The sequence below is a fragment of the Nuphar pumila genome, chromosome 3, assembly GCF_984573655.1.
Source record: "Nuphar pumila chromosome 3, dmNupPumi1.hap1.1, whole genome shotgun sequence".
Classification (NCBI taxonomy): domain Eukaryota; kingdom Viridiplantae; phylum Streptophyta; class Magnoliopsida; order Nymphaeales; family Nymphaeaceae; genus Nuphar; species Nuphar pumila.
This window is the reverse complement of record NC_143251.1, coordinates 101,892,339-101,920,081: the sequence shown is the minus strand read 5'-3', so window position 1 is coordinate 101,920,081 and position 27,743 is coordinate 101,892,339. Positions and strand designations below refer to the sequence as shown.

The window sequence follows — 27,743 nt, the reverse complement described above, 5'->3', positions numbered from 1 at the left end:
CAAGCAAGGAGAAATGAGTGTAAGGGATTACTTTAGCACTCTTGGTCTCCTATGGGATGAACTATCTTTACTAGAACCAAAATGGGTTTCTAGTGTAGATGTGGAATTAAGGAGAGAACAAATGGAAAAAGAGCACTTTTTCCAATTTTTACATGGGCTTAGGCCCGAATATGAACAAGTTAGATCTTCCCTCCTACATAGATCTAAGCCTCTTCCCTTGGAAGATGCCATTGCCGAAATATGCCAAGAAGAAACTCGTCTTGGCATGATTAAAGGGGCAGATGATGTCTTGGCCGTATCAAAACCCGGCAACCATATGAAAGCTTACAAACCTCCACATTTTAGGAAGCAAAATAGTTATAATGGCAACTATAGAAAAGCCATTTGCCATCATTGTCAAGAGCCGGGTCATATAAGACCTAATTGCCCTAAGTTGAATGAAGCACCTAAAAATAAGGTTGCTTCCGTTGAAGAAGCTACTCAAAAGAAAGAGGAAGCAATCAAAGGAAAGGAATCTTTTTCTCTTGCTCAACTATTGGAAGCACTACAAACTCTACTTAAGATACCATCAACCTCGGGTGCCGCCATAGCTTCTTCCTCTCCTCCGGGTATGTCGTCTTGGATCCTTGACTCTGGAGCTTCCTTTCATATGACCCCACTTGAAAATGAGCTTTCCGATTTATGTAATAATTATAAAAACTCTTATGTTTCAACTGCCGATGGTATATCCTTACAAGTAAAAAGTTTTGGAACTTTAAACTTTTCAAAAGATTTCTTTGTGCCAAATGTGAGAGTTGTACCTCAACTTAATTTAAATCTCCTCTCTGTTGCTCAAATATGTGATCATGGATGTGAAATCTCCTTCTCAACTAAGGATTGCTGTATACAGGATCTCCGGTCCGGGAAGCAGATTGGGCAAGGCCATAAGAGGGGAGATCTCTATTACATGAGCAACTTGAAACTCCCCAGTAACTCTTTTTGTAACCATGTCCAAGATAAAAATATTGATATTTGGCATCAAAGACTTGAACATCCAAGTTTCTAAAAAATGTACTCCTTTCCATTTGGAAAAAAATTTTGTAATGAGAAACATTTTGTTTGCAAGAATTGTATTTTTGGCAAAATGAAATTTACTCTTTTTCCAAACTGAACTTTTGTGTCCAAAAGACCTTTTGAGTTAGTCCATTCGGACGTTTGGGGTCCTTCCCCCGTCATGTCTAAAGGAGGGTACTCCTATTACGTCACTTTTATCGATGACTACACTAGGTATGTATGGATCTACTTTCTCAATTTAAAATCCGAAGTCTTTGACTTCTTCAAAAAGTTTCATATGATAGTTAAAAATCAATTTTCAAGTAATATCTCTACTCTTAGATCCGATTCGGGTGAAGAATATTTATCAAATGAATTTCAAAACTATTTAGAAGTACATGGAATTTGTCATCAAAGATCGTGTCCTAGGACTCCCCAACAAAACGGCTTGGCCCAAAGAAAGCATAGACACATCATGGAAACCACTAGGACACTCCTTATTTCCAAAGAAATTCCAAAGAGTTTTTGGGCCGAAGCGGCCTTAACCTCAACTTACTTAATAAATAGAATGATATCTTCATCCTTACAAAATACATCTCCATATGAAAAACTATTTGAAAGAACACCCGATTTCAATAGATTAAGAATTTTTGGATGTAAATGTTTTGTCCTTACTCATAAACGGGACAAATTATCTCCTAAAGCTATTGAATGTGTTTTCTTGGGATATGGAGAAAATCAAAAGGGTTTTAGATGTTTTGACTTGAAAAATAACAAACTCTATGTATCCAAAGATGTAACATTTTTGGAAAATGAAAATGGTTTTGTGAAAACTAAAGATATTGACGAATTGGGATGAAGGAGTAGTTGTTGTTGTTGTTGTTGTTGTAAAGATATTGACGAAAGTGAATATGCTTTTTTATTTGATCTTCTATCTCAAGAAGATGAGACTCCTCAAGAAGAGGAAATCTCTAATGAGTCTTTGAATGACCTAGAGGAAATTCCTCTTGATAATGTTATAGATAGACCAATCCAAACCTATGTTAGGTGTAACGCCCCGAAATTTAACCCAAATTTTTAGGATTTTTTTTTTTTTCAAGCGGAAACAACTAATAATTCTCGGGTTAAGCATTTCAGAACGATACAGGAAGGTAAAAGCAAACCACACCATTTATTTCCACTTTAATAATAATAAAATCCAACATCAGAGTTTTCACATTTAGTCTCAAAACAAAAATCTCAATTTGAAAGTAAGCAGAACCGCCAGGGAACAAATGGATCAAGTCTCGGTCAGCACCTCATCCCGTATCGCTCATAGAACTACTCTTCTCCTGAAAATAATAGAAATTATAGGAATTAGACTACCACGTCTAAGTAGGAAAACTGTAATTATTCTTGCAAGTAGATCATGTGTCAGATGTGATGTGGGTGTTGTGTTGGAATTTCAGTCTAAACATAAACACATAGGGAATTCGATGCAATAGCAATAATAGACATATATCTGAATAGAAAGGTAGATGATGTAACAGTTTATACTTAAGCACAAAAAGCATTTTACTCAACTACAACAATTAAACAAGGTATTAAGCAATTAACGCAGAACTTACACTAACATGAATAACATCTATATAAAGTCCATAATATGAAATAAATTAACTACTATGCGCACAGTTTAGGATGTGGTTTTATCATAAGCACCGAATATAAAGCATGATAAAAAAGTAAACAGTTGTCTCTTTAATGACTCCAACACAGTGATACCTAACTGTTCTAGTTAATATTTATCTTTTCTTATCCCGCGGGTACACACGGGCCAAGGCAACCATCACAGAAGAGAACGTTCGGGGGTATATTATTCAAAGTTGTTTTATTAACCCGAACATTCTAACTGTGACTGAAATCCCAAGGGAGCGGCCAGTGACCGAGAGAAACTCCCAAAGGCCAAAACCAAACCAGGATGCATCCCTAACTTCTGCAGAAGTACATAAAACTACCACCTAGGACCAATTGGTAGTCTGGGTCCCCCAACTCCGAGGACTGGGGACCAACGAGTCACTTTAGCTCGAACAGAAAAACACGTCCCCGGAGTTTTGTACCACCTACCCTCTCCAAGGTAAGCCCGAACTGAGTGGGTTAAGCTTTTCATTTATTTTATTTCCCGAAGTACAGGGCATTTCCCCAACTTCCTTCTACTATCCTAACAGTAGAATTCCCAACCTTAATCATTTTACCAAGGTGTATAGACAGTTCCCATCCTTTGTCGTATTTATTGCATAACCTACTCAAAGCGCTCTGGTGCCTTTAAACCAATCAAGCAACAATATTTTACTTTCATTTTCATATGGGTTCACATCATAACTTCGACGGCCTATTCAAGACCCTCAATACCCTAGCTAGACCTCCATATGTCCACAACAACCCGACCCATATGTTCGGTTATCAAAACCTCATTTATCATTCTTATTATCATTTATTTATTCCTTAATAGCAAATTGCTACAACTCCTCCGGGTATTATGAAGGGTGGCATGTAATACAAGCTCTGACAACAAGCAAAAACACAGTTGGTGTACTTTATTGAACGTGCAGTATAGTCCTAAAGATTTGGTAATATATGTATTTCTCCCAACATCCTCTCATTCCAACATTCCATAAGATATACAGCTTATTTGGCACTTGATACTTTCAGCAAGTATGTAGTGTTAGGCAATAGTACTACAGCAAAAATACAATTTGACAAGCCTATGAACATTGGAAAATAAACATCTTAATGGCTATTTGAATCTTCTAGATGATGTACACATAAAGAATCATTGGAACCCTTTGAAGGAATATGCAGTTGACCCATATAAATTAGGCAGTTTAATATGCAGCTAAACATCATTTTAAATTGCTAGTTACTATGGAGTGAACACCAAATTTACATGCCGCCTAATATACAACTAATCATCTATTTAAATTTACAAGTTACTATGCAGTTTAATATGCAACTATCTAAGCATTTAACATAAAGTGAATACGAAATTAAATACTAGATTGAATCTCAACCTAACATGCAACTAAATCGACATGGAGCAACAGTTTAATATGTTGTTTCATATGAAACGAATATGATCATATAATGCAGCTAACTAGGCATCTAGCAGTTGATTAATCATGCAGCTTCATATAACATGGGAGACCATTATAACAGACAACTGATTAGTCTTTGCACCCTCTGGAATACATACAACCAACCTTGATTAATTAGGTAACAATCGTTATCACTAAACAGATACAAGACTCAATTATTGGCAGCACCTTGGTTTATCATAAGTAATTCAACTAAAAACATAGGAGTTAAACATGCATTCACATTGATTAAGCCTATGCAAAACAAAAGTCCAGACCTTTACAACCCTCAAGCATGGCCATATGTGCACAGACTCTATGTCAGTCTACTATAACACCTCAACTCTGTTACAACAAATTTTCCAAAACATAAAACACCACAGCGCAGGAGCTTAATATGCGACTAACCACCACTTCAATACACAAGGTACACAATCTACCGTTTTAGTTCTTTAGTGGGCACCCAGTCCCTACAACCCAAAACCGCAGGTAAATCATAGATCATCCTCTCACGAGTTAGATCAGCCTCTCACGAGTTAGGTAAAAACAATTTCATAATCAGTCCAAAAGATTTGCACAAAATAAATACTAAATTCAAGAGAATATAGTCCCAGCCAAGTCATGCAGTCCCAAAGATTATATACAATGCTAAGTCATAACATTTACATGAATGTATATATATATTTACAGATATATATATATACATAAACCAAAAAAATTCAGATGAACGTGTATACAACTCAATCACAAATTTCATTAGGTCTAATTAAATCATGAAATCCCAAAGAGACATACACTGGGATTAGATCATGATTCAAAAAGAAAAGAAAGGAAGCATTCGAAACCCCAAATTGTTGATTTGGAGTTTCCGGTTTGGGGTTGACAGACAACCCCCAACTGGAGATTTTTCCCCATTTACAACTCGACAGTCTGGGTTTCGGACAACCCACATCCCACCCGATCCATGCTCGACCTGAACAAAAATTTTACAGAAACCCTACCATTATCCGGCGAGGGTGTTGCGGCATCCATTGGAGGGGTCGGTCGGCCTGGACAGCACCACCACCGGAGAGGTCGGTTGCGTCTCCTGACACGGCTTCAAACAGCAGGCCCGAGCTCGGGGGAGGGGAATCCGAGGGTTAGAGAGAGAAGAGAGGGAGCATGGGACAGCGAGAGAGGGAGAAGGAAGGGTTTGGGGTCCCCCTTTGTAGGTGGGTGACCTTCCAAAAAGGAAGGAAGCCCGGCGGCTTCGGCTTCCCCCCTCCCATTTCCAAATGTTAGGGTTCAAAAGAACCCTAACCAGTGACTTATCGGGGGGTTTCCCCCTTCATTTTTATCGGGCAACCCCCTTATCGGGCCTCCCTTTGTATCCTTTTTACAGGGTGTGGGCCGGGTCCGAGTCTGACCCGCGACCCGCACTTGGGATCCAATCACATGTTGGATCCAGGTCTTATAAAAAAAATTATGGCTTCTTAATTGGATCCAAAAAACCCCACTTATATATTTATTTTATTTCTTTTCTTATTACGTATTTTAATATTTAAATAGGTTTATCTTGTATAATATGGGTGTTGGATCCGAAACTTGGATCCGTGCCCAGATTCGCCCATTTTACTCCTAAAATACTAGAATTTTTAACGGTAAAAATTGCGGTTATTACATCATTTCCCCCTTAAAGAAATTTCGTCCTCGAAATTTTACCTGTGGGTGCTTACTCGAAAAGGTTGGGGTACCTCTCCCGCATATTTGCCTCTGGTTCCCACGTGCTTTCGTTAATGCCATGGTGCTGCCATCTCACCTTGACGAGAGGAATGGTCTTTGATCTCAAGACTCGCTCGCTTCGTTCCAATATTTCCACTGGTTTTTCTTCCATTGTTAGGTCTTCCCTTATATCTACGTCCTCATATTGGATGACATGTGCCGGATCTTGAAGATATTTTCTTAACATAGATACATGGAATACGTTATGTATCTGAGCATACTGAGGAGGTAGGGCTATACGATAGGCCGTTTCTCCAATCCGTTCCAAAATCTCAAAAGGTCCGACATATCTGGGACTCAATTTTCCTTTCTTACCAAAACGAAACACACTTTTGGTGGGTGATACCTTCACAAAGACTCGATCCCCCACATCAAAAGTGAGCTCCCTGCGCCTTTGATCTGCATAACTCTTTTGTCGACTCTGGGCTGTGAGCAGTCTATCTCTTATCATCTTTATCTGTTGGGTATAATGTTGTAACACGATTGGTGATTCTACCGACCGTTCACCAATTTCATCCCAATACACAGGTGATCTACATGGTCTTCCATACAGAGCTTCGAAAGGAGCCATGCCGATACTCGCATGGTAACTATTATTGTAGGCATATTCGGCTAAAACAACATGCTTGTCCCACTCACCTTTCAAATCCAGCATACATGCTCGCAACATATCTTCTAGTGTCTGGATAGTCCTCTCTGATTGTCCATCAGTCTGAGGATGAAAAGCGGTACTCAGCTTCAGTTTCGTACCCAAGGCCTGTTGCAACTGACCCCAAAACCGAGAAGTAAATCGAGGATCTCGATCTGATATAATGGAAAATGGTACTCCATGCAGTCGAACAACCTCTCTGATGTATAAGTCTGCTAAGCTCTCGAGGGATTGATTTATTCGTATGGGTAGAAAGTGAGCCGATTTGGTTAGTCGATCCACTATTACCCATATAGCGTCATGTTGTTTCCGTGTTTTGGGCAAACCCACCACGAAGTCCATGGTGATTTCTTCCCATTTCCACTGTGGAATCTCCATTTGCTGCATCATTCCACCAGGTTTCTGATGTTCTACCTTGACTTACTGACAAGTCAAACACTTCGAGACATAACTTGCGACCTCACGCTTCATTCCATTCCACCAATACCCACGTTGTAAATCTTTAAACATTTTCGTGCCTCCTGGGTGTATGGTGTATTTGGACCTATGTGCTTCCCCCAATAGTTCTTCCTTCAACTTGGGATCACTAGGGACCCAAAGTCGCTTTTTCATCCAAATACTGCCATCTTCCTTGAGTGAGAAATGTGACTTCCCTTGTTGGGCTAGTGACTTCAATTCCTCATATTGGGGATCCTCTTTCTGACCTTCAATAATCTTTGTAAGGATCTCCGGGTGAGCAGACAAATTAGATAATTTAATACTTCCCACTACCTCAGCGAACGGTTTCCAATCAATGAATTCCTCCACCAAATTCCACCCTTTTGTCAAAAGACTAGACAAACTGCAACCAGCTTTTCGGCTGAGAGAGTCAGCTACCACATTTGCCTTTCCTGGGTGATAGTAAATGGTAAAATCGTAATCCTTTATAAACTCCAACCATCGTCGTTGTCGCATGTTCAACTCTTTCTGGGAAAACAGGTACTTGAGACTTTTGTGATCAGTAAATACCTCGAATTGTTCCCCATACAGGTAATGTCGCCATATTTTCAACGCGAACACCACGGCTGCCAATTTGAGATCATGAGTTGGGTAGTTTCGTTCATGAGTCTTTAATTGGCGAGAGGCATAAGCTATCACCTTACCATTTTGCATTAAAACACATCCCAACCCAGTACCTGATGCGTCGGAGTAGACCACAAAACCACCATGACCTGAAGGTAAAGCCAACACTGGTGCGGTGGTAAGCTTCTTCTTTAAGATTTGGAAACTCTCCTCACACTTATCCGTCCATTCGAACTTGATTCCTTTCCTCAGGAGCTTGGTCATGGGCATAGCAATCCGTGAAAAGTCCTGAATGAATCTTCTATAATAACCTGCTAATCCCAGAAAACTCCTGATATCACTGATATTCTTCGGTTGACCCCAATTTAATACAGCTTCAACCTTAGCCGGGTCTACAGCGACTCTGTCTCGCGATATGACATGACCCAAGAACATGACCTTCTCGAGCCAGAATTCGCACTTGGAGAATTTGGCGAACAACTGGTGTTCCTTGAGAGTCCCCAATACGATCCTCAAATGTTCACGATGTTGCTCTATGCTTTCTGAGTACATGAGTATATCATCAATAAAGACAATTACAAACGTATCCAAGTATGCTCTAAATACTCGATTCATCAAGTCCATGAATGCTGCAGGAGCATTTGTCAGTCCGAATGGCATAACTACGAACTCGTAGTGACCGTACCTTGTTCTAAAGGCTGTCTTAGGAATATCGTCGTCCTTTATCCGAAGTTGGTGATAACCAGATCTAAGATCGATCTTTGAAAACACTTTAGCCTTTTGCAAATGGTCGAACAAGTCTTCAATACGAGGTAGGGGATACTTATTTTTGACGGTCGCTTGATTCAACATCCGATAGTCTATACACAGCCTCATAGAACCATCTTTCTTTTTCACGAAAAGAACTGGTGCTCCCCATGGTGATACGCTCGGTCTAATGAAACCTTGCTCCATCAACTCCTGGAGTTGTTTCTTCAGCTCCTCCAATTCTACCGGGGCCATACGATAAGGCGCTTTCGAGATCGGTGCCGTCCCAGGCACCAACTCGATATGAAAATCCACCTCACGCTGTGGAGGTAGTCCAGGCAACTCATCCGGAAACACTTCCGGGAATTCACGAACCACGTCAAGTTCTTCTAATGGTGTGACTTTCGACTCGCAGGAGAATACATTTACTAGGAATGCTCGGCACCCCTGTCGCATATACTTCTGGGCCTTTAATACTGATACCATTCGGCCCTTTACTGTAGGTCTCGAGAGCCGAAACTCAACCTTTGGCAATCCTGGTCGGGACGAAACCACTTTCCCTTGTCGACAGAGAACGTTGGCATAATGTTCATACAACCAATCCATCCCCAAAATGACATCATATTCAGTCATATCGAGCAAGATTAGGTCAGCAGGTAAGTTCTGCCCTTCAAGTACAATTATGACATCAGGGATGTAGTTTACACATATCGAATTATATCCTATCGGATTGTACACATATAATTCATGTTTCAGAGATTCAGTATGTGCACCAAGTAATTTTGCAAATTCTACGGATATGAACGAATGTGTAGCACCACAGTCAAATAGAACAAGTGCAGCACAGCCATTGACAAATACAGTACCTTGTACCAGATTTCCTTTCTCCAATTCTTCCGCAGTGGTGGCATATACTCGTCCCAGCACCCTCTTCTGTGCATTTTGCTGCGGTGTTTGCTGCGGCTGAGATGGTTGGTGTTGCTGTCCTCCCCCGGCATTTCGTTTCTGCATATCCGCCATCTTCTTGTGGCACTGACGGGCATAGTGACCCATCTTTCCACAGTAAAGACATGCTCCTGTGTCTCTAGGGCAAGGTTGTCCATAGTGGGACCGGTTGCACTTCTGGCACACCCGATTTTGTCCTTGTTGCTGCGGAGGACGATTTCCACCGTTGTATTTCTGCTTCTTGTAAGGTGGCTGGTACTTCTTACCACCGTGGTGCTGAGGCGGACCGGCTACCCGCTTCCCCGGTGTGTCCTTTTGACTCTTCCTTGATCGCTCCCATTCCTCGTTCAGCATAGTAGCCACTTCAATGGCTTGTGCGAGGGTGGATGGCAGATTTATCATCACTCGTGGTCGCAATCCGTCCTTGAGTCCGCGGACATACCTAGTTGCTCTGGCTTTATCATTCGCAAACAAATTTGGGCAATAACGCTCCAAAGTCCGAAATTTGGTAGTGTATTCCACCAAATTCATATTTCCTTGAGTAAGCTCCAAGAACTCCTGATGCTTCTGATCACGAGCGTACTGGGGAAAATATGTTTCTAAAAATGTTTGCTTGAAACCTTCCCATGGAATAGTATCCACTCCAGCAAAGTGGATGGTTCGGGTTGTGTCCCACCATTTCTGTGCATCTTCCGTCAAGCGGTAGGTGCCGAAGTCCGTTTGCTTATCCTCGGGAACAGACAGAACCCGAAAAGCTCGTTCTGTTTCTGCAATCCAACTCTCGGCTAGTTCAGGATCGGCCTTGCCTGAGAAGGTAGGCGGGTTCAACTTCAAGAACTTCTCATACGTGATTGTGCTCGTATTATTCCTTTCGCTTATGGCTGCGGCAAACTCCGCCTGGTGTCGCATTTGAGTGTCCATGGTTTGAGCCAGGTTACCGAGAGTTTCCATCACGAAACCCCTTTGGTCCTGCCATTCGTTCGCCGTGCTCGAACTAGCTTGGGATCGACGATACATCTAATAATCATTTCAATACACACAGTTTTACTATCTTTGAATTGTAGTGTCCCTAAAATCATCACAAGTATATATCTAAACTTATATAGAAAACAATGCAATTATCAGGCCTAATAAAGTAAGAATGATAAAAATATACTCACAGAGCGATCTCAGGATGTGGCATGACCGTGATCCTTGATTTATTGTTCCCAGGCTCTGATACCATAACTGTAACGCCCCGAAATTTAACCCAAATTTTTAGGAATTTTTTTTTTTCAAGCGGAAACAACTAATAATTCTCGGGTTAAGCATTTCAGAACGATACAGGAAGGTAAAAGCAAACCACACCATTTATTTCCACTTTAATAATAATAAAATCCAACATCAAAGTTTTCACATTTAGTCTCAAAACAAAAATCTCAATCTGAAAGTAAGCAGAACCGCCAGGGAACAAATGGATCAAGTCTCGGTCAGCACCTCATCCCGTATCGCTCATAGAACTACTCTTCTCCTGAAAATAATAGAAATTATAGGAATTAGACTCCACGTCTAAGTAGGAAAACTGTAATTATTCTTGCAAGTAGATCATGTGTCAGATGTGATGTGGGTGTTGTGTTGGAATTTCAGTCTAAACATAAACACATAGGGAATTCGATGCAATAGCAATAATAGACATATATCTGAATAGAAAGGTAGATGATGTAACAGTTTATACTTAAGCACAAAAAGCATTTTACTCAACTACAACAATTAAACAAGGTATTAAGCAATTAACGCAGAACTTACACTAACATGAATAACATCTATATAAAGTCCATAATATGAAATAAATTAACTACTATGCGCACAGTTTAGGATGTGGTTTTATCATAAGCACCGAATATAAAGCATGATAAAAAAATAAACAGTTGTCTCTTTAATGACTCCAACACAGTGATACCTAACTGTTCTAGTTAATATTTATCTTTTCTTATCCCGCGGGTACACACGGGCCAAGGCAACCATCACAGAAGAGAACGTTCGGGGGTATATTATTCAAAGTTGTTTTATTAACCCGAACATTCTAACTGTGACTGAAATCCCAAGGGAGCGGCCAGTGACCGAGAGAAACTCCCAAAGGCCAAAACCAAACCAGGATGCATCCCTAACTTCTGCAGAAGTACATAAAACTACCACCTAGGACCAATTGGTAGTCTGGGTCCCCCAACTCCGAGGACTGGGGACCAACGAGTCACTTTAGCTCGAACAGAAAAACACGTCCCCGGAGTTTTGTACCACCTACCCTCTCCAAGGTAAGCCCGAACTGAGTGGGTTAAGCTTTTCATTTATTTTATTTCCCGAAGTACAGGGCATTTCCCCAACTTCCTTCTACTATCCTAACAGTAGAATTCCCAACCTTAATCATTTTACCAAGGTGTATAGACAGTTCCCATCCTTTGTCGTATTGATTGCATAACCTACTCAAAGCGCTCTGGTGCCTTTAAACCAATCAAGCAACAATATTTTACTTTCATTTTCATATGGGTTCACATCATAACTTCGACGGCCTATTCAAGACCCTCAATACCCTAGCTAGACCTCCATATGTCCACAACAACCCGACCCATATGTTCGGTTATCAAAACCTCATTTATCATTCTTATTATCATTTATTTATTCCTTAATAGCAAATTGCTACAACTCCTCCGGGTATTATGAAGGGTGGCATGTAATACAAGCTCTGACAACAAGCAAAAACACAGTTGGTGTACTTTATTGAACGTGCAGTATAGTCCTAAAGATTTGGTAATATATGTATTTCTCCCAACATCCTCTCATTCGAACATTCCATAAGATATACAGCTTATTTGGCACTTGATACTTTCAGCAAGTATGTAGTGTTAGGCAATAGTACTACAGCAAAAATACAATTTGACAAGCTTATGAACATTGGAAAATAAACATCTTAATGGCCATTTGAATCTTCTAGATGATGTACACATAAAGAATCATTGGAACCCTTTGAAGGAATATGCAGTTGACCCATATAAATTAGGCAGTTTAATATGCAACTAAACATCATTTTAAATTGCTAGTTACTATGGAGTGAACACCAAATTTACATGCCGCCTAATATACAACTAATCATCTATTTAAATTTACAAGTTACTATGCAGTTTAATATGCAACTATCTAAGCATTTAACATAAAGTGAATACGAAATTAAATACTAGATTGAATCTCAACCTAACATGCAACTAAATCGACATGGAGCAACAGTTTAATATGTTGTTTCATATGAAACGAATATGATCATATAATGCAGCTAACTAGACATCTAGCAGTTGATTAATCATGCAGCTTCATATAACATGGGAGACCATTATAACAGACAGCTGATTAGTCTTTGCACCCTCTGGAATACATACAACCAACCTTGATTAATTAGGTAACAATCGTTATCACTAAACAGATACAAGACTCAATTATTGGCAGCACCTTGGTTTATCATAAGTAATTCAACTAAAAACATAGGAGTTAAACATGCATTCACATTGATTAAGCCTATGCAAAACAAAAGTCCAGACCTTTACAATCCTCAAGCATGGCCATATGTGCACAGACTCTATGTCAGTCTACTATAACACCTCAACTCTGTTACAACAAATTTTCCAAAACATAAAACACCACAGCGCAGGAGCTTAATATGCGACTAACCACCACTTCAATACACAAGGTACACAATCTACCGTTTTAGTTCTTTAGTGGGCACCCAGTCCCTACAACCCAAAACCGCAGGTAAATCATAGATCATCCTCTCACGAGTTAGATCAGCCTCTCACGAGTTAGGTAAAAACAATTTCATAATCAGTCCAAAAGATTTGCACAAAATAAATACTAAATTCAAGAGAATATAGTCCCAGCCAAGTCATGCAGTCCCAAAGATTATATACAATGCTAAGTCATAACATTTACATGAATGTATATATATATTTACAGATATATATATATACATAAACCAAAAAAATTCAGATGAACGTGTATACAACTCAATCACAAATTTCATTAGGTCTAATTAAATCATGAAATCCCAAAGAGACATACACAGGGATTAGATCATGATTCAAAAAGAAAAGAAAGGAAGCATCCGAAACCCCAAATTGTTGATTTGGAGTTTCCGGTTTGGGGTTGACAGACAACCCCCAACTGGAGATTTTTCCCCATTTACAACTCGACAGTCTGGGTTTCGGACAACCCACATCCCACCCGATCCATGCTCGACCTGAACAAAAATTTTACAGAAACCCTACCATTATCCGGCGAGGGTGTTGCGGCATCCACTGGAGGGGTCGGTCGGCCTGGACAGCACCACCACCGGAGAGGTCGGTTGCGTCTCCTGACACGGCTTCAAACAGCAGGCCCGAGCTCGGGGGAGGGGAATCCGAGGGTTAGAGAGAGAAGAGAGGGAGCATGGGACAGCGAGAGAGGGAGAAGGAAGGGTTTGGGGTCCCCCTTTGTAGGTGGGTGACCTTCCAAAAAGGAAGGAAGCCCGGCGGCTTCGGCTTCCCCCCTCCCATTTCCAAATGTTAGGGTTCAAAAGAACCCTAACCAGTGACTTATCGGGGGGTTTCCCCCTTCATTTTTATCGGGCAACCCCCTTATCGGGCCTCCCTTTGTATCCTTTTTACAGGGTGTGGGCCGGGTCCGAGTCTGACCCGCGACCCGCACTCGGGATCCAATCACATGTTGGATCCGGGTCTTATAAAAAAAATTATGGCTTCTTAATTGGATCCAAAAAACCCCACTTATATATTTATTTTATTTCTTTTCTTATTACGCATTTTAATATTTAAATAGGTTTATCTTGTATAATATGGGTGCTGGATCCGAAACTTGGATCCGTGCCCAGATTCGCCCATTTTACTCCTAAAATACTAAAATTTTTAACGGTAAAAATTGCGGTTATTACATTAGGCGTGGTCAACAAACTCAGATGAGCGCCTTAGAAAAATACTCTCAAGGATCCAACCTAGAACAAACCTCTTTAAGGAGATCCGGTCGGATCTCTAATCCTCCTAATAGGTTTGTTTCCTATGAGTCCCTAACTCCAAGATATAGAGCGTGTCTAATTGTGTTGCATTCATTTCATGAACCCTCACACTATAATGAGGCCAAAGATATTCCCCAATGGGTTGAAGCCATGAACTTAGAGCTTAGTGCCCTTGAAAAGGCAAAAACCTGGGAAATAACTTCGTTACCCTCTGGAAAGAAATCAATTAGATGTAGATGGGTCTTCAAAATTAAAACTAAGAGTGATGGTTCATTAGAACGTTATAAAGCACGGTTAGTAGCTAAAGGATATGCTCAGGAATATGGTATAGATTATGAAGAAACCTTCGCACCTGTTGCTAGAATAACTAGTGTTAGGACTCTTATTGCTATTGCGTCAGTGAAAAAATGGCCTATCTATCAACTCGATGTTAAGAATGCATTTCTAAATGGTGAATTAAATGAAGAAGTTTACATGGATCCCCCACCAGGAGTATGTATTGGTAAAAATAAAATTCTCAAACTTAAAAAAGCATTATATGGTTTAAAACAAGCCCCAAAGGCTTGGCATGACAGATTTAGTAATATAATGACAAGTTTGAATTTTCGTTCATGTTATACTGACACTGCGTTGTTTGTGAAAAGTGCAGGGTCTTCAGTAGTTATTTTACTACTTTATGTTGATGATATGATCATCACAAGAAGTGATGAGCAAGGCATTAATGATATTAAGAAGGTTTTGAAAGATAATTTTGATATGTCTGACCTTGGTTTCTTAAGATATTTTTTAGGAATTGAAGTGGCGTACTCTCCTCAAGGGTACATTCTCTCTTAGATGAAACTTGCTGCTGACATCTGTTCCAAATCTGGTATCTCCGATGATAAGAAGACAGAAACCCCAGAAGTCATCAATGCAAAATTAAGGTTGGAAGATGGAACACCTCTCGAGGATCCTACTCCCTACCGGCAACTTGTTGGGTCTCTAACCTACTGATCCATCACTCGGCCAGACATTGCTCATGCCGTCCACTCTGTCAGTCAGTTTCAACATGCACCTACAACCGTGCACATGAGTGCAGTCTTAAGAATCGTCAGATGTAATGAAAAGAGGCGGAAGCACCAATAGAGCAAAAGTCACTCTTTAAGAGTGACTACAAGAGCCAAGAACACAAACACCAAATGTGCACACACAAAACCTCACAAATATAGGAAATGACTTAAAGTCATAAGTTGGATTTATTGAAGAAAGAGAGAGAGGGGTGTAAAAACCCATACATTTAAGAGGGGAAGACCTCTATTTATAGAGGAGGGAAGCACTAAAAGGAACCACAAGGGGGGCTCCCTTGTAGTCGTTGGGAGCCCCAACGGTTAGAAATATGACCGTTGGAGCCCCAACGACTACAAGTGTGGGGCCCCCTTGTGGTCATTACAAAAAGGAAAAGAAATAAAGAAAAAAGAAAAAGGAAAAAGGAAAAAAGGAAAAATAAAAAAAGAAAAAAGAAAAAGGTACATATGTGGTTTTACAAGAATACCCCTATCGGGTATTTATCTAAATGAGAAATAGTATATATATATACATATATGTATATATATATACTTATATATATACAAATGTATATATATATATATAAGTATATATATATATATATATATATATATATATATATATATATATATATATATATATATATATATATATATTTTAACACGCCCCCTCAAACTTTACGGGGAGAAGACCGAAAGTTTGCTAAGGAGGAACATAAATCGTGGAGTTGGAAGCGCTTTGGTGAAGAAGTCAGCCAGCTGATATTCTGAAGTAACATATGGTAATGAGATAGTCCCTCTAAGATATTCGTCTCGAACATAATGGCAATCCATCTCGATATGCTTTGTCCGTTCATGAAAGGTGTGATTGCTGGCAATGTATATCGCACTTTTGTTATCACAGCAGAGCTTGGTAGGAGTGGAAATGAGGACGCCCATGTCAGCGAGGAGACTTCTGAGCCATACGATTTCCATAGTTGTCATCGCCATAGCCCGATACTCAGCTTCAGTAGATGATAAGGAGACTTTCTGCTGCTTCTTGCATCTCCACGAGATGAGAGATTCACCTAAAAAGATACAAAGACCCGTAATTGAGATACGATCATTGGGATTGCCTCCCCAGTCAGCATCAGTAAAAGCAGTCAATTCAAGAGATGAGGAAGAGGATAAGAAGAGTCCCTTTGAGATGGTGTTTTTGATATATCGCACAATTCTCATTACGGCCGCCATATGAACCGTGGTAGGTGCGTGCTGGAACTGGCTTGCTGCATGAACCACATGAGCTATGTCAGGACGGGTGATGGATAGATAAGTGAGGGATCCAATTAATTGACGGTAGGGAGTTGGATCTTCAAGAAGAACACCATCTTCAAGTCTAAGTTTTGCATTGATAACTTCGGGAGTCTCAACTTTCTTTTCATCAGATATTCCTGATTTGGTACAAATTTCAGCAGCTAATTTCATCTGAGATAAGATGTATCCACGTTCGGAATAAGCCACTTCAATACCTAAAAAATATCGTAAATAACCAAGGTCAGACATATTAAAAGTATCTTTTAGCATAGACTTAACATCATTTACTCCCTTTTTGTCATTCCCAGTGATGATCATATCATCAACATACAGCAGAAGCATAATAATGGAGTCACCTGTTCTTTTCACAAAAAGAGCAGTGTCAGTATAACAAGAAGAAAATCCTAAATTTATTAATACGTTACTAAACCTATCATACCAAGCTTTAGGTGCTTGCTTAAGTCCATATAAAGCCTTTTTTAATTTCAAAATTTTTCCATTTAAATCCATACCTGGAGGTGGTTCCATATACACTTCTTCATTTAAATTACCATTTAAAAATGCATTTTTAACATCAAGTTGAAAAATTGGCCATTTTTTAACTGCGGCTATAGCAATAAGAGCTCGAACACTAGTCATTCGAGCAACAGGGGCAAAGGTTTCATCATAATCTACCCCATACTCTTGGGCATATCCTTTGGCTACCAATCTAGCCTTATACCTTTCCAATGAACCATCACTCTTAGTTTTTACTTTAAAAACCCATCTACATCCGATGGGTTTCTTGCCATTGGGAGGATCAATGATTTCCCAAGTTTGTGCCTTTTTAAGAGCATTAAGTTCAAGTTGCATAGCTTCATTCCAATGAGCATATTGTTTAGCATCATTGTAATGAGATGGTTCATGAAAAGAGTGAAGTGCAAGAAGGCATGCTCGAAAATTAGGCGAAAAAGAATCATAAGAAACAAATCTATTTGGTATTTTGGAAATCCGATTTGATCTTCTTTGAGAAGTCTCTTCGGTGAACTCATTTTGGGAAAATTTTTCAAGGGCACAAGGAGGATTCCTTTCATTCCTTCTAGAGTAGACTTGAATTTGTCTTGAAACATTTTCTTCAAGGTTTTGATCATCATTTGGATGTTCAACAAGATCTTCACTAAGAGATTCATTAGAATCAATATGATCATCTATGATGTTTTCGTTAGGCAATAAGTCAAATAAGAATGAATAATCAATATTTTCATTCGGTTGGTTTGAAAAACCACTTTCCTCTTCAAGGAATGTGACATCTTTAGAGATATAAAGCTTATTTTTAAGTATGTCAAAACATCTATACCCTTTTTGTTTTTCGCCATATCCCAAAAAAATGCATTCAATAGCCCTAGGGGAAAGTTTATCATTCTTGTGAGTTAAAACAAAGCATTTACATCCAAAAATTCTTAGTCTTTTGTAATCGGGAGACATATTGTAAAGTTTTTCAAATGGAGAAAGATTTTTTAAAGAGGACGAAGGGGTCCTATTGATAAGATATGTAGAGGTTAGAACCGCTTCGGCCCAAAAGGATTTTGGAATGTTTCTTGAGATTAATAACGTTCTTGTAGTCTCTATTATGTGTCTATGCTTTCTTTCCGCAAGTCCATTTTGTTGTGGAGTGTTGGGACAAGAACATTGGTGGAAAATTCCATTTTCTTTTAAATATTTTTGAAAATCATTGGACATATATTCGCCTCCCGAATCGGATCTAAGAATAGATAAATTTCCCAAAAATTGGTTTTTGACCATTGCATGTAATTCTTTGAAGAAGGAGAAAACTTTGGATTTGCGACTTAGGAAGTAAATCCACGTGAATCGAGTAAAATCATTAATAAATACCACATAATACGAAAAACCTCCTTTAGATAAAATAGGGGAAGGTCCCCACACATCGGAATGAATAAGTTCAAATGGCTGAGTGGTAAAGTAACTTCTTTGTGGAAATGGAATAGCTTTAGATTTCCCAAAAATGCAATCTTTACAAGTCATGTGATTGTCTTTACAAGTATTGTTCAAAAACGGAAAAAGAGACATTTTTACAAAATTTGGATGGCCAAGTCTCTCATGCCATATTCCAATACTTTTGTCTTTTACAAGATTGCATGATGCCTTAGATGAGAGAGTCAAAAAATCCATAAAGTAGAGGTCACCCCTTCTATGGCCTTGCCCAATCAGCTTCCCTGACTGGAGATCCTGCACGGTGCAATCCTTAGGTGAGAAAGAGACTTGGCATCCATGATCGGTGATTTGAGATACGAAAAAAAGATTTAAATTTATTTTAGGAACGATTCTTACTTTAGGAACAAAGAAGTTTTTGAAATCAAGAGATCCAATACTTTCAATTTTTAGTGATGTACCATCGGCCGTTGAAACACAAGAAGATATAGGTTCGGAAAAAATATTTGAAAGAGAATTTTTATGAGATGTCATATGAAAAGAAGCACCGGAGTCAAGTATCCACATACTTGGAGGAGATGAAGAGTAGGCAATGGCGGCCCCGGATGTTGAAGGAGAAGTCTTGAGAAGATGTTGAAGAACTTCAGAGATGTGATTTAGAGTTTCTTTGATATCTCCTTCTTTGGTACTTTCTTCCTTCTTTGGAGAAGTTTCCCCAACCACGACAACTTTACCTTTGAGTTTTGGACAAGCCGGTCTAATGTGACCCGGTTCATTACAATAATGACATATTATTCCCCTTCTAGGCCCATTGATATTTTTGTTAAAGTGGGGAAGTCTATATGCTTTAACATTTGATCCGGGCCTATTAACGGCCAAAACTTCATCATTCCTAATGCTCAAGCCAAGTCGAGTTTCTTCTTGACATACCTCGGCAAGAGCGTCTTCAATAGGTAGGGCTTTGCTTCTATGGAGAAGAGATGCCCTCACTTGTTCAAATTCCGGGCGAAGTCCATGAAGGAATTGAAAAAAGTGCTCCTTTTCAATTTGTTCCCTTCTTAGTTCAATGTCTTGTGGAGCAACCCATTTGGGTTCAAGAAAGGGCAAGCTCATCCCAAAGAGGAGTTAGAGAGCTAAAGTAGTCCCGGACATTCATATCCATTTGTTTGGTGGAACGAATTTTTTCTTGGCAAAAGAATTGCCGAGCAAGATCCTTTTGGGTATACATACCCTTAAGAAAAAACCAAGCCTCATTGGCTCTTCTAAACTTGGCAATATTGGCACAATTTTTAAGATCTACGTTATTCATAAACCATGCCAAGATTTTGGCATGGTTGCTTTCTCAATCCTCGATTTTGGATTGATGTTCATTAATGGCTTTGATGCGCTCATCGCCATCTAAAGCCTTTTCCACTTCATTTTCAATTTTGGTAAGAACAAGAGAGGGTTCGGGAGTAGTCCCCATAACAAAACCCCAAAGTTTCTTACCTCTTAGATGATTTTCCATAGCGGAGGCCCACATGAGATAGTTGGACCCATTTAGCTTGAAAAAGAGCTCCACTTTAGAGTCACGTTCAATCGGCACCAAATATACTTCCTTTCTTCAAAACTTTGAGAGGCACGCTTTCCAAGATGTCAAAAGAGAAGCCCAATCACCAACTGAGCTTTGATACCATGTAATGAAAAGAGGCGGAAGCACCAATAGAGCAAAAGTCACTCTTTAAGAGTGACTACAAGAGCCAAGAACACAAACACCAAATGTGCACACACAAAACCTCACAAATATAGGAAATGACTTAAAGTCATAAGTTGGATTTATTGAAGAAAGAGAGAGAGGGGTGTAAAAACCCATACATTTAAGAGGGGAAGACCTCTATTTATAGAGGAGGGAAGCACTAAAAGGAACCACAAGGGGGGCTCCCTTGTAGTCGTTGGGAGCCCCAACGGTCAGAAATATGACCGTTGGAGCCCCAACGACTACAAGTGTGGGCCCCTCTTGTGGTCATTACAAAAAGGAAAAGAAATAAAGAAAAAAGAAAAAGGAAAAAGGAAAAAGGAAAAAAGGAAAAAATAAAAAAGAAAAAGGTACATATGTGGTTTTACAAGAATACCCCTATCGGGTATTTATCTAACTGAGAAATAGTATATATATATACATATATGTATATATATATATACTTATATATATACGAATGTATATATATATATATAAGTATATATATATATATATATATATATATATTAACAGTCAGATATATCAAAAATACCATAACTAAGGGAGTTTTTCTTTCCTCTGCCTCGTCACTTGATTTAATTGCTTCTACTGATGCAGATTGGGGAGAAAATCCCAATGACCGAGTCTCAACTACCGGATTTTGTGTTTTCTTAGGTGACTCTATGATTTCTTGGAGATGCAAGAAGCAACACAAAGTATCCTTGTCCTCGACGGAAGCGGAATATCGTGCTATGGCCACTACAACCATGGAACTTGTGTGGCTAAGAAGCCTCCTCAGTGATATGGGCATTGTCATCTCTACTCCTTCGAAGATGTGTTGCGACAACAAAAGCACAATCTATATTGCAAGCAATCACACCTTCCATGAGCGCACTAAGCATATATTGAGATGGACTGCCATTACGTACGTGATGAATACCTAAGAGGAACCATAGCACTACCTTACGTCATATCAGAGTACCAGTTTGCGGACTTCTTCACTAAGGCTCTTGCTGCTCCTCGCTTTTTGTTTCTGCTTAACAAGCTTTCGGTTATATCCCTGTAAAGCTTGAGGGAGGGTGTTAAAATACATGTAATTCATATATATATATATATGTAATACCCGATAGGGGTATTTTAGTCATTTCACAAGTACCCGATAGGGGTACTTGTTTTTCTTCTTTGATTTTCTTGTTTATTTTTTGTAAATTATATTTTTAATTTTTATGTTTTTTGCTCACACAAAAGGGGCCCCACCATGTAGTTGATGGGGCCCCCAACGGTCACATTTGTGACCGTTGGGGGCTCCCAACGACTACATGGGGAGCCCCTACGTGGCTCTCCTTTTAAGGCCTCTTGGCCATCCCCCCTCTCCTTCTCTTGTGTATAAATAGGGGTGAACCCCTCTTGTATTTTTCACTTAAGAGAGCTCTCTCTCTTTTCAATAAGAGACTTTTATATTTTTATGTTGTGTTGTCTCTTGTGGGTTTGGGTGTTAGCCCTTTTTGTTTGTTCCTTAGTGGATGTTGTAAGTGCTTAATGCACTCTTTGCTTTTCCGCATATTTCATTACACATCCATACACACGTATCTATGTCAAGGCATACTCCTTGTGGGTGTGTGTGCACGTGAACAAAATTGTTTATTATGCATGTCCATGATAAGTGAAACCTCAATCATTTAGCATTTCCATTCACCGGTATGCAAAGAGCCAAGTCTAACACAATTAGCTAGTATTCTGAAAAATTAAAAATGCTAAGTTAAGTTTTCATATGAGCCATACTATACATGAACAAAGATTCAATCGACCTGTCATTTGGCCACAAGCCTGGACAGTCAAGGAAATAGCATTTATCATGTTTTCCTTTGTAAAAATATAGTCCAGCACCAGTCGGCTGGGCTTGGCAGGGTACCACACAACCCATGATGGGCCTGTGCATCACTGCCACGGCCTGACAGTCAGTCGAGTGCCCCTCGGCTGGCTGCCAGCCGGCTTGTGCCATTTAACAACAAAAGGGTTAATGCTGTTTGATTGTTTTTTTTTTTTTTGAATAATCGGAAAGAAAAAAAAGAAAGAGAACAAGAGGGTATTTTGCCAAGTAACTAAAAGTTCAGACAGGCTACAATAGATAGTTGAAACACTTCTCATTATACATATCTCTCATGATCTTATGCTCTTCTTCCACTCCATACTTATAACTAAACAAACAGACTAAAATTGTCAAAAACTGCACAATGTTCAGAAGAACTAGTTCTAATGCTAGTCAAAAGTAGACATTTCAGCTAGCAATTCCTTTGTCATTAAAAGATGAGTAGTCAAATTTCTGCTTATGTTCATCTAAACATAATTGATAACTTTTGTATGAATTTACTTGTGTAATTTGAGAATTGTGAATAATCCTAAGTCAGGGCTTTCATACATCATCCGGGAGGTTATTGAACTCAACCCTCACTCTTTGTCATCCAACTTTTAAAGAGAGGTTAAATTAGAAAACCCAAAGGAATATATCGACAAATATAATAATCTAATGTTCACATAAAATTATGCCTGGACACTACTAAATTCCCAGAAGCTTTAGCAGGACATATTAAATTGGCAAAATTACTCACCAGAAGCAACACAAAATTCAAAGGAAAAAGCCAAGCATTCCGAAAGGTGATCCCTATAATAGTTATGTTTAAGAGAATCTACCCCCCTTATCCTTATCTCCTGATGCAACCGCCCGAATAAAAAAGGTCCGGGTCTACCACTCAGCCCAGCAGACCCCTTCGGTTGGGGCTGACGCTCCAGGGACCCAGCCGACTGTGGGTCGGCTGGTCCAACAGGAACGTACATGTGTCAAATTTTTTCTGTTTGGGCATGACCCAGCCACCTAATCAGCTGAGTTTGCCATGAAATCGATCCACCCAATTCTCCATCCTTTTCCTAGGGGTTCCATCCAAAGAAAAACAACACAAAAATCGAACCGGGGTTCGATTTCTCATTCATTTTCATAAGAGGGGACCCATACCTCTGTCCGGCGTTAGGTGGCTGCTGCAATCGCGTGAGGTTGGTCCCGCCGACCCCAATTGCTCACTGTGAGGGGTTGATATCGCCGCCCTCGATGACCCTGCTGTCGAACAAGGCTGCGTCCCCTTCACGCCACGCACACGAGAGAGAGAGAGAGAGAGAGAGAGAGAGAGAGAGAGAGAGAGAGAGAGAGAGAGAGAGAGGACCAACTTGAGACCCCCCCCCCCTTTTGAAGGGGATAGCCCTGCAAAATCGGAGCCGATCTTCCCGTCGGCGGCTGCGCTTCAAGCCCCTCCCTTTACCTTCATGCGATTTTCGTTAGGGTTCTCTCTCAGAACCCTAACCCCTTTTTTTTTTTTTTGCTTCAGCTTTATCGGGCAACCCTTATCGGGTTGCCTTTTACCCTTATGTGCTTGTTACACAGGGCGCGACTTGGGTCTGGACCCGAGACCCGAAAACCGACCCCAAACGACATGGATCCACAAGTTGGATCCAACTGTGGATCCTTGGATTAACTTTATAATTAAATTTTATTTATTTATTTATTATTCTTATTATTATTAACTCGTGGTTGATATCATTTATACCTAATTACCCCTTTATGGGTCCTAGATCCGAAATGTGGATCTTAGGCCCAATTTGCATATTTCGAAATATTTTGTAATATAAACAAAAATTAGTAGCGGAAAATTGCGGTTTTTACATTACCGAATGAACTTTAAAAATGCCTTCGTAAATGGTGACTTAAATGAAGAGGTTTATATGGATGTTCCACCAGGTTTGAATGTTTCTAAGGTTAAGATTCTTCGTTTGTGCAAGACATTATATGGTTTGAAGTAAGTACTATGATAGATTTAGTTGCATAATTAAGCTTGGATTTAAATCATGCTATACTGATATTGCATGATTGTTAAGAACTCCAATGCCGATAATGTTATCTTGTTGTTATATGTGGATGATATTATAATCATTGGAGAAGACAAAAAGAGAGTAAATGATATTAAATTAATTCTTAAATTTTTTCGAATAACTGATTTGGGTTATTTGCATTATTTCTTATGCATTGAGGTGGCTTTTTCTCCTCGTGAATATCTATTATCTCAAGCCAAGTTTTTGTAGATATTATTGCTAGATATGAGATAACTGATGATAAAGTAATAGAGACTCCAAAGATGATAAATGCCAAGATGAAGAGTGATGATAGGGAACCATTGGAGAACCCTACTCCTTATCGATAGATAGTTGGAGACCTTACATACTTGTCGATCACCAGGCCTGACATTGCACACGTAGTTCATACAACAAGTCAGTTTCAACATGCACCTACCTCTGTTCACATGGGTACAGTGTTGTGTATAGTGATATATATCAAGAACTCTATCGACAAAGTTTTTTTTATTTATCTTCTACCTGATTGTATATACTGATTCTAATTGGGGGTGACCCAAATAATCATTGCTCAACCACTGGTTTTTGTATTTTTGTAGGTGACTCTTTAGTTTCATGAAAGTATAAAAAGCAACAAAAGGTGTCCATATCATCAACCAAAGCAGAATATTCAGCTATGATGTCTACCACTTTAGAGCTCGTGTGGCTGAGACAAGTCTTGGAGGATATATAAGTTTATTTGATGGAGCTTTCCAAGTTGTGATCTGACAACAAGAATGTAATGAAACACTAATGAAAAGAGATAATGTCACTTAGTGACTAAGAAATGCACAAGCATATAAAACAATGGGCCACTAATGGGCAAAAAATACAATAGGCCGCAAAGTGGCAATTGACTAACACACACAATATGTGTGTGAGAGAGAGAGAGAGCTAAAAATATGTAAATTCTTATTGAGAAAAGTTTTAACAAGCTTATAATATGGTGAGGCAAAGCCCCATATTTATACACAAAAAGGAACCAAAGAGGGGCTCCCAAAGAGTCGTTGGAGCCCCTCCAACGGCTCCAACGACTCTATGGTGGACCCCTCATTACGAAAGGAAGAGGAAAGAAAAAAGAAAAATAAAGAAAGTGAAAAAGCATATCCATAATGGATATGCATATATACATGTGAAAAGACTATTTTACCCCTAGTGGGTATTACAAAATATATATATATATATATATAATATGTATATATATACATATATAATGTCTATATATTTTAACAAATAACACAATTTATATTGCAGGAAATCATAGATTTCATGAAAGAACAAAACATATAGAAATAGATTGACATTATGTTCGTTAAGAGGTTCTTGAAGATGACTATTTCTCTACAGTATGTGAATTCTAAGCATCAATTGGCGGATTTCTTCACCAAAGCTCTTCCTTCTCCTAAATTTCATTTTCTCCTTAGCAAAATTTCGATAGTAACATCGTAAGTTTGAGGGTTAGTGTTAAATATTGTATCTTATATATATATATATATACACACACACACACACGTATGTATGTATAAACATACTATATGTGTATACATATGTTATATATGTATGTATATACATAATTTTTAGTAGAATGTATTTAGGATTAAAATGTATTTTTTCTTTTCTTTATTTTTATTAGATTTTCATTTCAAATTAGCTAGATTCTACTAGCCGTTAGACTAGTCTAATGGCTAGTCAAACAAGTCTAATCTTTTGTATCCTTGTCTGTATAATGAGATCCCTCCATTCTCCATGAGATGCATTATTCTTGATGCATTTTCAAGTTAATAACCTAATTATTTTTTAAGTGCTCTCTCTCTCTCTCTTTTGTCTGATTCTTTTGAGTGCTTTGTTGCACTTGTATTCTTGCCCATAAGAGGCATTTTAGCTCCTCTCTTTGTATACCATTTCATTTCAATTGCTAGGTTCAACTATGGATGGTACAATGAAAAATTTTCACATGGCTTTCACATGTTTTAGAGTAGTAGTGGTAACAACTTTTGCTTGTTCACTTTTTGCCCATCTTAACTGTCATATATGAATAAGAAAAACTCCTCTCTTTGTTCATATGAAACTGATCTTGATTCCCTTTACAGGCACTCCCTCATTATCCCAAAATCCCACTTTCCATCTTTGGAAGCAACTCCTCCTTCAGTAAGTATTGGCATTTTAGTATACATTATTCCTTCATATTGACTACATGCAAATAGTAATATGGACTATTCTTTGAAGCTTGAACTATAAGATTCATTGATAAGGTGCTTCATTTCTATTGTGTGTGGAATCAAATATCTTTAGATACTAGTTCATGTTTGTCTTTTTGCATAAAATCTATAAAGTTTTCTAGAATGTTGTTATATATGATAGAATTTTATAGATTATGTGGAACATATAGGATCTAAAATCATACTAGAAAACCATCTCCAGGCTGATAATGTCTTGTAGGAACTACAATTTGATAAAACTATGTTAAATCTCAAGAAATCAGATAGTGTTCGAAGTGTATATCTTCAACTGAGTTGAGAACAATTCTGTCATTTATTTGTTGAGTTTGTTCCAAGTTTGTAAGTATTGTATTGTTACCCATATCGGTCGGGCAAAAATTAGATGTGTATCGTACCATAAAAACTGTCATTTTTAATAAAAAAAATTGCAAAATTTCCAAAAAATCAAGAAAAATCAGCAAAAGTTCTAAAAAAAACATAACACATGAAACAATGATGAATTATACAAAATAACTTGTCAAAGGCGCTAGGCAGAGCCTAGACGGGGCTTAGGCAGACTAGTCGGTACCCCAATTATTATTTTTTTTAAAATACACAAAATATGTAAACAAAGCTGGCAAAGTTAGCAAAGTGCTAAAATTAATAACAAACATGCTTATAACATAAAATCAATCAACAATAAGCAATAGACAAAACAAAATATGTCATCCAACACTATAAGGCAATTATATTAAATAACCTGCTCAAAAAAATTAAGAATAAATAAACAATTGAATAAACAATAGTTACAAATACAATACAACTAACAATGTGAATGAACAATATACAAAAAATAAAATCATGTATGCAAACAAATTAACAACAATAGACATAAAATAAACAATAGACAAATAAGAAGAAGAAATGAACAATTGAATAAACAAACCATGCAACTGATAACTGATGATATAAATAAAAGGCAACCACATAATTTAAACACAATTAAAGCCTTTACAATATTATATTCACATCCAAGTGATACTAAAATGTCATAAGTCATAACTAAACTACTGAGAGTTCATGATAACTAAACACATCATGTTTAACCATTTTATATGCCAATCTTCATCTCTAAACTATAAAGATCCTAAAACTAAACTATTTAGGGCATATAGGCCAAGAATTAGTTCAAAAAATCCTTATTATTGCATCCAACTACCACACCACCTCTTCTTCATATTCGTGGTCTTTTTTGGCAAGTGAAGTTAATCGAGCTTGTCGTGGTGGGTCATCAT

At 38.6% G+C, this 27,743-nt stretch overlaps 1 protein-coding gene across 1 annotated transcript in view; it reads left to right on the top strand.

The window, feature by feature from the left end:
- HINT3 (histidine triad nucleotide-binding 3) overlaps positions 1–27,743 on the top strand; it is a 129,834-nt gene that overhangs the window by 35,909 nt on the left and 66,182 nt on the right. The window contains exon 3 of the mRNA XM_089999633.1: positions 26,341–26,398. Coding sequence (XP_089855759.1) covers positions 26,341–26,398 — 58 coding nt within the window. The remainder of the gene's footprint in view (positions 1–26,340; positions 26,399–27,743) is intronic.